At 40.7% G+C, this 13,355-nt stretch overlaps 1 protein-coding gene across 1 annotated transcript in view; it reads left to right on the plus strand.

The window, feature by feature from the left end:
* The window catches only part of SLC9A2 (solute carrier family 9 member A2), a 99,307-nt gene that overhangs the window by 29,770 nt on the left and 56,182 nt on the right, over positions 1–13,355 (plus strand). The window contains exon 3 of the mRNA XM_004617920.3: positions 8,781–9,031. Coding sequence (XP_004617977.3) covers positions 8,781–9,031 — 251 coding nt within the window. The remainder of the gene's footprint in view (positions 1–8,780; positions 9,032–13,355) is intronic.

A 13,355-nucleotide genomic window follows, 5' to 3' on the forward strand; every position in this document is an offset into this window, starting at 1 on the left:
TGTCTTATCTTACACTCAGTTTCTTCTTATTACTCAGCCAGGGCTTCCCCATGATTGGTTATTTATTCACAAAGTATGAATTATCGGGTTTCCCCCAGGGCTGGGGGAACTCCCTGTGTTGGTGGAGGCAGGAGAGCTTGGTTTCTATCAGAACCATCTGAGTGACCACGGTGCCGGGGAGAGAAAGAAGAGTTCACACATGAAGAGTCTGTGCCCTCCGCCTGCTCCACACCACAGCCTCAAATGATCTTTAACTCTAACTCATGGACACATAATGAGAGGCAGATGCTGCTAGGATCTGAGTGGAGTTAGAGTCCCCCCCACCACCACCACCTCCCTACATCTGAGTTCAGCTGTCACCTGAGAGAGGATAAGAATGCCTCGGCTCTCATCCACAGGTTCCAGAGAATTTCTTCTCCAATTCAAAAAGTGATGCACAGGAAACTCTGGATTACTGGATCGCTGAGACACTGGGTTTCTGTTTAGTTTTAGTTTTTTTTTTTTATTGTGTTTTATTTCATTTGAGGCACTTTGGCTTATAAGACTGTTCATGATAAGGTTTCATGTATATAACATTCCAGTATCACACCCTACACAGGAGGGTCTGCTTCTCTCCCCTCTGTCTTGTCCTTCCTCTGCCCCCTGTACTCCACCCAGTTCTGTAGACCAGTTCTCAGGTTCTGTTGTCTTCGGGCACTTGCTATTCCCTGAGAGTCTCTTTATATCCTGCATGGGAGAGAGATCATTCTGTGTCCGTCCCTCCTTCTGACTAACTTCACTCAGCATGATATGCTCCATCTATATCCACCAAGCAACAGTACATTGCATGATTTTTTTCTTTTTTCTTTTTATTTAATAGCTAAGTAGTATTCTATTGTCACCATAATGGTGCTAGTGATGATAACCTCTGACCTTTGGGGAAAGCTAGTCTGCTTTTGGGTCTTTAGGATAATCTGTGATGTGGGTAGTCCCATTTTGCTGCTAGAAAAATTGTGACAGGAAAGATGAAGCGAAGTATGTCTTAGTAACTTGTATTGCCTCTTTTATTTTCATCATTCAATGCTAGATCAATTTAAAGTAACATTGTAGTCAACATTATTCATTGTTAGACTTTGTTTAGACTCCTGAACTTAATCAGATATTTTAAAGATTGTCTCTTAACTCTGTAATAGTATTGTGTGAAACTAAATTATTGATAAGGAAATTCATTTTTATTTAATTTCAGGGGCCTGCTTTGGACCACACCCAGCAATGGTTTGGGCAACTCCCCAGAACTCAGGGGACAGTATTGTGCCGGGGGTCAGCTGCGTGCCCCTGGACTATCTCTGTGGCCCTGAAAATTGCATTTTTCTTAGAACAGCAGCTAAACCAATGATTTCTAGGCAACTCAGTTACATCATTCAAGTCACAACCTTATTCATTTGTTCCATTACACATTAACAGTCATTAGTCATTAGGTTACCAACATTAAATTTTAACTATAAACGACCATGAAAATAAAGACGTTTTATAAGGTAGTTTGATTTTTGAAAACATCAAGTTTCCATCATCACTTCTGTTTACGTGTTACCCTGGTTAAGGGAGACTGTAAACAGTTCAGTGTTCCATCTATTCCGTGTGCATTTATTTCACAGTCAGAAAAGATCCAGAGAAACATCAAGAAGTTGATGTTTTATTTCTAACAGAGTGTATCAAAGGCAAGCTGCAGGATGAAATGCCATGCCTTTACACGTATTTCTCTTTTTATTAGATTTCTTATTCAAATGTTATAGTGATTCATTCTCAAGGGTTTGTGAAGAAGGAGGGCTCAGGGAAGGACCTGGCTAACGCTCTGGTATGTGTATGCAAATACCCCAGGCTTTACAGAGGTTATGTCTTGTGCTTCCTGTCAAATGTCATGGGACCATCCAACATGGTTTTATTTTCAGAGGGAGGGCTGACCTAGAAGGGCAGTGGCCCAGGAAGAGGGCTCCCGCTAAATGCAGGAAGGAGGGCAAGGGCAGACAAAGTACACAATTGGACTTTGGATGGAGAAATCTTTGTGCAGACTCTAAGCCTGTAAGTCAAAGTACTGCCTCACACAAGGGTAAATAAATGGGTTAGATACCCTTCTGTAAAAACCAGGATCTGCAAAGTTGTACTCACAGGAGAGCAGAGTCTGCCTAGAGATTTTGCTGAAGAATTAAGCATCCAGACTGGAGAGATAGTATAAGAGGTAAGGCACTTGCCTTGCATGTGACTGCCTCAACTTTGATCTCTTAGGACCACCAGAAATCACTCCAGAGCACAGAGCTAGGAGTTAGCCCTTGAGCACTGATGGGTGTGCCCCCTCCCCCACTGCAAAAAAAAAAGGAAAAAAAAAAGAACAAGGCACCCAAAGTTTCTTTCACTGAATTGTCTAAGAGGTGGAGAGAATTACTGAGTATTAGGTATGAGAACAAAGAGGTAAGAAGTTACAATTTGGTATATACCAGGTTCCCTTGAAGCATGGAGGTGGAAGTGTTTTATGGATGATTACTTGATTCATTCATCTTGTCTGTTCTCTGGAAGAGGTTCAAGAAGCTCATGAAATACTATAAGTGTGAAAAATATGAACCTTGTTGAATACAGTGAAAGTGATGAATCAGGAAAAGTTGAGACTAGAAGGGGAGAGACTAATGTGGAAAATGAAGTTTATGTAAGTGGTGCAGAGGTGAGGTGTCTGTGGTTGTTGAAACCACTAGAGTCAACACTACCGTAAGCAGGAGACCCCAAACACAGAAATTAAACCTGTAAATGTGTTATAAGGAGTCAGGCTCCCAAGGGGGAACATGAGGTTAGAGGGATGCAGGCACTGGTGGTAGATGTGGTGTTGGAACTTTATACCTGAAATTTTATTAGGAACAGCTTTATAAATCATGGTGTCCAAAAAAGACAAAAAATAGAAACAAAATAAAGTATTCTTCATTTCCAATTTTTTTTAAAGGGAGTTTTGACAATGGGCGAAATTGCAGGTGAACTCTTTGCCCAGATAATGACAAATTAAATATTGAGCTAGAAAACTTGAAAGAAAGATAACTTCATTTAGAATGTCTCAAAGCAAAGATAAATTGACATATAAACTGCAGTCAGTTGGGGCTGGAGTGATAGCACAGCAGGTAGGGCGTTTGCCTTGCACTCGGCCAACCCGGGCTCTATTCCCAGCATTCCATATGGTCCCCCGAGCACCACCAGGAGTAATTCCTGAGTGCATGAGCCAGGAGTAACCCCTGTTCATTGCCAGGTGTGATGCAAAAAAAAAAAAATTGCAGTCACGTGGCCAGAGGGATCGTATAGCAGGTAGGTTACTTGCCTTCCACACGACTGACCCGGCACCCTATAAGTTCCTCAGAGCCCTTCCAAGAGTGATTCTTGAGTGCAGAGCCAGGGGTAAGCCCTTGAACAATCTGATTATGGCTCAAAAAACAAACAGACAAAAATTTAGTCAAGCTCTCTATATTCTTACCTAAGGCTATAGTAAATTAGTATTAACTGGAGAGATGGCAATATAATGAACTTGATGTATATTTTAAAAAATGGAACTTTGTGTGATTTTTATTTTAGTAAATAGTTTAAGGAAACTGTCACAATATCCCTTATTAGGCAACAACTGCTTGGGTTTCAGTCATCTGAGAAGTCTTGCTATTTCCCTGATGATCTGTAATCAGATCATTTATTCTCACATAATAAATTCCAATATCATTTTTTAGAACATGCTAATGCAGCCATTGACCATTCTCATACATTTTCCCAAGAACCCTTGGTCTATTTTAGGGACACTTAATTAGGGAGCAGTGGCCCTGTCAAAAGAAGCTAGCCATTAGTCCTGTGTCTCAAACTCTATAGGCTGTCCTCTTTAGGTGGGGGGTTAGAGGGGAGACACAGCAACTGCAGAACAAAAAACACAGTAGAACCAAAGTTTCTTATGTGAAAGTCATTATTTGTATTTAATATGAGAAAGAGAGTCTGAAAGATATTTTCTGGACTAGAGCTATTCTGATAAATAACTGTATTCTTTCAGTCTTATATTACATGACATCACCAAATTATTGCATATTTTAAATAAAAGTTCAAAATATATGGTTGCTCAATTTAATATGTAAATATTTTATTTAAAGTGTTTAGAAATATAAAAAGTAAACTTTAGGTACATGCACATAGAAGACATACACAGAGTAATGGGTCCATCATTGGTAATTCCAGTGAGGGAGAAAGAAGTTGATCTTAACATGTGAGTATTTTTAAAATAATGAGGATAAAGATTTGAGAATACATAGCTGTCACATTATTCCATAACACTATTTAGCAAACAAGGGCCACTGGCATTCCTGTCTCCCAAAAAAATGTACTTATCAAAGTAAGGAAAGCTTGCGCAGACTCACTAGAAATATAATTATAGCCTCTATACAGAATCCATAGTTATATAATGTGAACATTATGTATATAAATTTTAATTACAGAAGCTTCTCTTACTTTCACTTTTTTGTGGTAAAATGAAAGAAGAAAAATATTTCATTGCATGAACTCTGCGTTGTGGCCCATTGTAAAGAACTTTATCCTGTGCTGATGGTGCAGGTATCAGGTTCCTTATGAAGCAGGTGGGAGGTTAGGAACAGCTTTCTGGTTGTCAGGATAAGGGCTGTACCCAAGATATTTCCTCGCAGCATTGCCCTGGCATCAGAGACAGAAGAATTAGTAAGCTGGAGCTTCTGACCAGTGGACTAAAATAAATAAATAAATAAATAAACAAACAAATAAATAAAAACCTGCAAGTCAGGTTTGCTCTTTGCAAAACCTGAAGTATTATTGAAAAAAAGTGTGCCTTTGGTCAGTATGATAGAGTGTGTCGCCAGGAGGATTTTTGCATGCTTCCAGGCATATGGCACATCTGCAAGTGTGTATTGTCCTGAGGCATGGATCCTTCAGTTTCTTTTGGTGGCTTCACCCAGGTGCTGGATGGATGGTGCCAGATGGAGAGAACAGAGTAGAGGGGAAGGAGGAAAGGACTCCGGGCACGCAGCATTGTTGAGTTTGCTGTAAAAGGAGGCAGGGTCTCCACACTAGGATATAGCATGTGTCCTAAGGCTGAATGAATGGTTTGGGAAACCAGCTGGTGGTAGGAATGGGGAGAGAAGGGTGTTAATCTGGGCAATGGGAGTCCAGGAAGCTGCTCAGGAGGACCAGTTATTTCATCAGAATTCTGCAAGGTGAAAAGAATTTTTCTAGATTTAATGAATAGATTTTTCTAGTGAGAAATCACAGGTAGGAACACGGGAGCAGTGATGAAGAAGTAGGGTCAGTTTTGGGGAGCAGTGATGAACTCTCCCAGGCTAGAAACAAACAAACAAAAATAGGGCTACATGACCTGACCAGGGGACTTAAAAAAGTTTAAAAAAAAAAGAAGAAGGTGTAAGTAAAGCTTTCCCTAGTGAGTCTTGATTGGAAATGAGAGCATGAAGATAGAAATAACAGTCTTTCAAGGAAACAAATCTTCCCCTGGTGGTTTGTAGGAGGCAAGAGTGCAAAGGGAAGGTGATATTTGCAGGAAACAGGGGGGAGTAGGAGTGTGACCTTGGGGACAGAACTGCCATGCTCAGGAGGCCCAGGAAAAGTCTTCTCCCTTCTCAGACAGCAGGTGATGTCACCCTGCCCCTCTGCCTCTTGGGGAAAGGGCACAGAGACTTGCTCCCTTGTGGGTCACAGCAGCTGAGGAAGTCCCACGTGTGCACATGCCTCAAGTGCTAGCTAGAACATTGGACATGACTGCTGCTCTAAAACAGTTTCTCTTGTGGCAAATCAAAAAGATATTTTCCTGTTGAGAAAAATGAAGTCATGAAATTTGTGCATGGACACTGAGGATGTCATGCTGGGTGAAAAAAGCCAGAGGAGAAGAACAGAATAATTGTACTCATTTGTGAGATTTTAACAAAGCAACATGTTTATGAGACTAGCATCTAAGGACAGTAGATACAAGAGCAGGGAGGATCGGTCCACAGTTGGAAATCTGCCTCAGGGGCTGGCGGAGAAGGCAGTTGGGATAGACAAGGGACCACTATGACAATGGCAGTTGGAAATGATCACTCTGGATAAGAACAGCGTGCTGAAAGTAAGTAAAGGGACAAAACATGGTAACCTTTCAGTATCTGTATTGCAAACCATACTACTGAGAGAGAGACAGACAGAGAGACAGAGAGAGACAGAGAGAATATTCTTGCATAGGCAGACTGGGTGGGAGAAGGGAAACTAGGGACATTGGTAGTGGGAAATGCACACTGGTGGAGTAATGGGTGTTGGAACATTGTACGACTGAAACCCAACCGTGAAAAACTTTGTAACTGTACATCTCATGGTAGTTCGATTAAAGAAACAGCAGCTATTTATCTGTTCAGTGGTGTTGGCTACTTCTTTCCCTAGTCGAGTTATTTCTTGGCCCCATGATACCAAATGTCCTTGATTGCTACATAACCATTTAGCAAAAAGGAAGAGTCTTTCACTTTCTAAGTTTTTGTTACCTCTACTTCCCTCTCAAAAAAAAAAAAAACCTCTTGAAACATTTTCTCCACTTATGCAGCACCATGGAGAAATAACTCTTAAAATGTTATGTTTTTTGGCCACTTTTCTACTCCCATTGAAAACAGGGAAGAATTCATAGGACCTGAGGGTAGTAGGCTAGGAAAGACATCAAAAAGGGAGTAAGGTGGGGTGGCATTTTGCCAAGACACACTGGTGGGCAGGGATGATCTGACCCATTTCGAATGATCAGGAGAGAGACTTAGATTCCAGTATCATCTCAAACATTTGACGTGATTGTGGACAAATGGTTTTGATTTTCATTTCCTTAGAACCCAGATAAAGGGGGCAGAGTGATAGTACAGTGGGGCAGGATGTTTGCTTTGCATGTGGCTGACCTGGGTTTGGTACCCCAAGCCCCACCGGGAGTGATCACTGAGCTCAGAGGCAGGAGTAAGCTCTGAGCCCTGCTAGACACGCCTCCCTTACACAACACACACACGCACACACACACACACACAAACCCAGACCAAAAAATAACAAAATAAAAACCTAAATAAAGGCATTTTATGGCCTGAAGTTTCACCAGTCCTGGCCACCAACTTTTTATGAAAACCCAGAGTTTTCATGAATGAGAAAGAGTCTGCCTTGCCCAGAGTTCAAGAGAAGCATGAACCTGTTTGTCTTGGCTTCTCTTAGTTCTGTGAAAAAAGTGATGGTGTAAACTACCATTCCATGGGCTAAGTGGACCGTTCAGAAGCATGATTGCAGGTGGGTTGCCCAGCAGACATGAAACCTAGCATTTCTCAAGTCTTAAACTAAGGTGGGGTAAAGACTGGGTTAGAGTTTTAGAAACTAAACAAAAGTATAATCTTATTACGTTAGAGTAGAAGTTTCCAAACTTACTTGACCTGCTGCCTCCTTTTCAGAAAGTGAATAAATAAATAAAAAGTTTCTTCACTGGAAATCTACCGTTTTAAGTGAAATCATAGAAAGCGTTCACCAAATGAAATCCTGGATGAGGGCGGGGAGCATTCTTGTGCAGTTGAGGAAATGCCACTTAGTAACCACATTGTATGTCTGAAGTTACAGCAAAAACACACAGAGATGGGCTTTTGAGAAAATCTGCATTGACCATGCCTGGACATATGTGGGATGGGCAGGTGAGGAGGGGGCTTAGGGAGAGGACCTCAGAAACACGAAGGAGTTCACACACAGGTACCTATTGGGTATTTCTCTGCTATAACCCCACAACAGGGTGAATAAGTTCACAGTGACTTTGACATGCTTTCTCTATGACAGTTCTTCCCGTGCATCCAAAATACACATAATGTCACATTGTGCTATCTTAACAACCAAGATTTGTATTGATTGATTGATTTTGTGCCATACCTTGAGGCTTACTCCTGTTGACTTTGCTCAGGGATGGGATCCTGTATGGTACCAGGAATCAAACCGGAGTTAGCCATGAACAAGGCAAGCACCTTTTCTGGTCCTATTTTTCCAGCCCTTAGTCTTCTATAGTACCTAGAAATACCATCCTGATCAATATATAGTACCGAGGGTAGGGCATTTGCCTTGCACATGGCCGACCTAGGTTCAATCCCTGGCATCCCCTATGGTCCCTTAAGACTGCCAGGAGTAATTGCTCAGTGCAGAGCCAGGAGTAGCCCCTGAATACTGTGAAGTGTAGCCCAAAAAGCAAAAAGAAACAAAAAGGTTAAAAATCTCTTTCCCCTCTATTCATTTCCCTTAGGAATAGTTTTCCTTCACAACACTCTTTTTTTGGGGGTGTGGGGTGTGGGTATACTCCCACATGGCATTCAGGGCACAGGGGGTCACACCGGGTGATATTTGGCCAACCAGCTGAAAGTTTGATGCAAGGCCTATGAGTACAGTGCTATGTGGACCCTGAACGGGCTGGTGGCCAACAGGGTCACTCCAGTGGTAGTGAAGAATTCTAGAGTCTAACTCAGTGAATCTGAAAAGGTCACATGGTGTTGGAGAGTGACCCGAATCAGGCATGTACAAGGCATGTACTATCTCCTTAGCCCCTCGAAAACATACTTTCTAATAAAGCTTTTGGTTTAAAATTGTCAAATACAATATTTAAAAAGGGATAAATACACAGTTATTAAGACTATGCTACATGGAACAAAAACCTTTATAGATGCCTGGTAGACTTTCTGTGTCTACAGTGGTGCCGGGGAGTTTGCCGGATCCTAACAAAGCACTCTCTCTCTTCTCTACAGGTCCTATACAACTTGTTCAAGTCTTTTTGCCAGATGAAAACCATTGAGACCATTGACGTGTTTGCTGGAATTGCTAACTTCTTTGTTGTGGGAATTGGTGGGGTGTTGATTGGCATCTTCCTGGGATTTATAGCAGCATTTACAACTCGATTCACACATAACATCCGAGTGATTGAGCCACTCTTTGTCTTCCTGTACAGTTACTTGTCCTATATCACAGCCGAAATGTTTCACCTCTCAGGCATTATGGCGTAAGTATTTCTTTATTCAAAGCACTGAATGACTTTTTCATTGAATGCATGTGTTCTAAGTGAAGATGTAAAAGTTGAACGAGTTACATGAAAGAATAGATTTTCTTAAATTCTTTTAAGGAAAATTAAAAATAGACTTTTTTCTTTTCTCCAAGAAATAAAAACATAATCAAGAAGTGTTTAAACTCAAGTGATCCAGTACTAAGAGGAAAAGCTACTGAAAAGTTCTATCATGGATCTCATATGGTATAGAATAATAAACTACAAGAATCTTTTCAAAAAGTTCTATAAGTGAGTTGAAATACTATAGTAATTTGAATCAGGTTTAACTTTGAGGGATAAGTTCTTGAAGGATCCTGCTTCTTGGATATAAATGTTTTTGTAGTTTTCGGAAATAAGTTTGTTCTTGCCACATATAGGCTAAGAAATTATTTTTAACAGAATATCTTCACAAGTTTTTATTTGTACACATATTTATTGACAGATAATATATACTAAGCTCTGTCTTTGGGCCTGCTGTACAGAATTACTGCTGAAGGGGGGCTGGAGAGATAGTACAATGAGTAGTACATCACCTTGAACATGGCCAATCTGGGTTTAATCATCGACACCCCATATGATTTTCTGAGCCCTGCCAGGAGTATTCCCTGAGCATAGAGCCAGGAATAAGCCTTGAGCACAGCTGGTTGTGATCCAAAATTTTAAAAAGAAAATAAAAAGAGTCACTGCTAATAACAAAGATCTTTAAGTCTTGAAGTAAAAAATAAGTGATGATTTTATTATTTGTGATAATTTTTACCTCATGGTAATACTTTGGTTTTTTTTTTTAAACAATCAGAAGCTTACTAGATTTGTAGTGGAGGAAATCAACTGTGATGAGAGTAATAGGTTTGAAGACTGTGTGGTTTTCTGTTTCACGAAGAACCTAAATTAAGAAACATTAATCCAGTTTGACAGAGTGATGCATCTCCTGCATCTTCCTGGTTACTATTCATATCCTTTGTGTGACTTCCAGTCTCCTCACTGTTCTTTGACCAGTGTCATTGAAAGTGGATGATCAGTCAGTTACATGGTCTCTATAGAGTAATGGATCGGTCTTTGTATCTGTCTTGTGGGCATCATTCAGGCAATGGTTTGTGTAGGAATCTTGAATGTATTCTTATCATGAACAGATGTAAAAGTGTAGAATACCCACATAGTCATCTGAATATGTAGACATAGGGATTCATGTTAACTTGTTTGGTATCCAAGGGAGTTATTGGAATGGAGAAGATCCAGGGGCTTCAGGTAGTGTTTGTAAGAGGGGGGCGATGAAGTTCTAGTGCATCTCTACTTTGAAATGTGCTTAAGATCTATTGTCCACAGGTGTTAAAAAATCTGTGTTGCATTGCATCATGGGCCTCCTATGAAGAAGGGATTGATCATGGTTGGACTGATCTGTGTCCCATGAAAACAGAGATAGAGAATATGTGTCTTCATTTGAGAACAGATCAAAACACATGCATCTAGGAAATAACATAAGTCATTCTCTGCTGTAGTCTTTTGTTGGAGAAAAAAAATGACCTTTTGTTATTATCATTTCATTTCATTTGTAACATGAAACATCTGTTGTAATGCTTATATTTGTGTTGTCATTACAGATAATGCTCTAAAATTATAGAATAATAAGTTAGCTAGCCAACCACCTGCCACCACAACCCCCACCCCCCTCCCCCACCTCAAAAAGAAAATGAAGCAACAATGAACCATCACTCTGTCAAACTTAGAATTTCTGTGTACACTTGTTCTAGGGTAGCTGTGAAGGGACAGAATTACATCGAAGTATTTGTTCAAAAAGAACATCATGTTTGCTGATGAGGGTAATTAGGATGCTATTCAAAAGTCAGCCATGTGTGATGCTTCTGTTATGCTTTGTAGATGTGTATACCCCTTCTCCCTTGGAAAACGCTCTGTGTGTGCTCAAGAAATGACTGCACTTAACTTTGCTGGTCAAGGGAATCTGATAATGTTGCCATGGAAATTGCACCTAGATGTGCGCCTCCTCACAATGCCAGTAATTTTCTGTTTTTAAATCATGCTGATTGTAGAATCCCTGTCAGTTTTCATGATAATTGAACTTCTTTTGTGTGCCATTTAAAAACACTTTGTAAGGTGAATGGGAGTCAAGAGAGGTAACACTTAATCAGTGAAGAAAAATGGGTAGCCAGAGGAAAAGGAAAGTAGGCAGAAAGTTTTGGGAGCACAGGACCTTAAGAGAGGTTGACTCATCTTTCTCAGAATTTATAAAACAGCATTGAATCATACATCTCGGATTCCCTGAGAGTTGCTTTATCTTCCTCTCCCCTTCTCTTGCTTTACATCCTCCATGTTACACCCTTTCTTTACATCCTCTCTTGCTTCCTCCGTATTCTGATTGTCTTTAAGAGTCAATAATCTCCTGCACTTTTTGCTTTGTCTTAGATTCTTGACTACTTTGTTCAAGAATGAGATTAATTGGCGAACAGGTCATTACAATTTTTTGTTAAAAAAAATGATCCTGGGGGGGCTGGAGCGATAGCACAGCGGGTAGGGCGTTTGCCTTGCACGCGGCCGACCCGGGTTCGATTCCCAGCATCCCATATGGTCCCCTGAGCACCGCCAGGGGTAATTCCTGAGTGCAGAGCCAGGAGTAACCCCTGTGCATCGCCGGGTGTGACCCAAAAAGTTAAAAAAAAAAATGATCCTGGGTCAGAGAAATAGTGCAGCAGGTATGGCACTTGCCTTGCAAGGGCCTTCATGGGTCTAATCACTGGCATTCCATATGGTCTCCTAAGCCCCATTAGGGGTGATCTCTGAGCACAGAGCCAGGAATAAGCCCTGAGCACTAAAAGGTGTCACCTAAAAGTCAAAAACCATTATTATTAACACCCTTCTGTATAAAGTCCTGGGTTTGAACTCAAAATGCAATATCTTTTGGAGAGGAAAGCACTGGTAGCATTTCAGCATCTTTGTTTCTTGGAAGTAAAAAACTTTTGGCAAACTTTGTACGTTGGGCCTTCACAAAGGTGAAGGTGTCTGCTGTTTATTTCTCTCATGAAATTGTGGTTTGAGGGGCTGGAGTGGTAGCACAGCGGGCAGGGCGTTTGCCTTGCATGCGGCCGACCCGGGTTTGATTCCCAAGATCCCATATGGTCCCCTGAGCACCGCCAGGGGTAATTCCTTAGTGCAGAGCCAGGAACATCCCCTGTGCGTTGCCGGGTGTGACCCAAAAAGCAAAAAAAAAAAAAAAGTGGTTTGATTTGATTTTCACTACTAACATGTAGCAGATAATATGAAGTGGAGTCACCCCTGTTTCTTTTCCTCTCAGGTATTTGTATAGAGCTAACTTCTGGGAATACTTAGAGTTGGTTTCCTCTGTGCTTTCTTATAAGCTTCACAATGCTTCCAGAATCTAATTTAATATTAAAGGATTTTTTTTTTAAGCTCAAGTCTTCCTGTGTGCTCAGGAAGGTTTTAGCTGCCAACACTTAGATGAAACTCCGTTTTCTAATATTCTGCTCAGTTACATACTAAACTAAATTGTAGCAGCAGACAAATTGTGTGTGCACGCATATTCATGCATATGTTCCAGAGTGAGTTTCGACGGCGCAAGAGCTAATGTTGACAGAAAATTTCTATAGGTCTTTATACTAGAAACTCTACATCTCAGGAACACTGGATACTCTCCAATAGAAAAGCATAACCCTAAGGTATACAGATATGGCTAGATCATTTCTGATTTTTGAAATTTAAGTCTTTGATTATGTATAATTGGCTGAGTCTGTTGCCACTGAAAGTGTGAGGGTCACATTCTCTTTTCTTCCTATTTTACTTCATGTTTGTTGGAAAATGTCATCTGAGATTTGAGAGAAATTGTGGAGCCTGCCTTAGCCATGTTGTAGCTTGTTTGGGAGCCATACCCATCAGTGCTTGGCGGTTACTTTTGGTTCTCTGCTTAGGAATCATTTCTAGCAGTTCTCAGGGAACCATATGTAGTAGTAGGGATAGAACCAAGGTCAACTTATGCAAAATTGGTGTCTTAACCCCTGTACTCTCTTTCTTTTCCTCACTACAATTTTTTAACACTGCTTTACCACTCTGTCTGTACAACACAGTGTTTCTTAGTCTTTTTTTTTGGGTATGGTCTTACTTCTATTTGACATGTGTTCATTGGTAGATTGGCAGATTTGTAAGGTTATTAACACCTAACAAACAAGTATTGTGAGTGAAGTTTTTGTTCTAAGGCATCGGACTTACTCAGAGCTTATGACCTGACTGAGCAGACCAGCATGAAAAATCTTTGTGC

This window comes from Sorex araneus, chromosome X (genome assembly GCF_027595985.1).
Source record: "Sorex araneus isolate mSorAra2 chromosome X, mSorAra2.pri, whole genome shotgun sequence".
In the NCBI taxonomy this organism is placed as follows: Eukaryota; Metazoa; Chordata; class Mammalia; order Eulipotyphla; family Soricidae; genus Sorex; species Sorex araneus.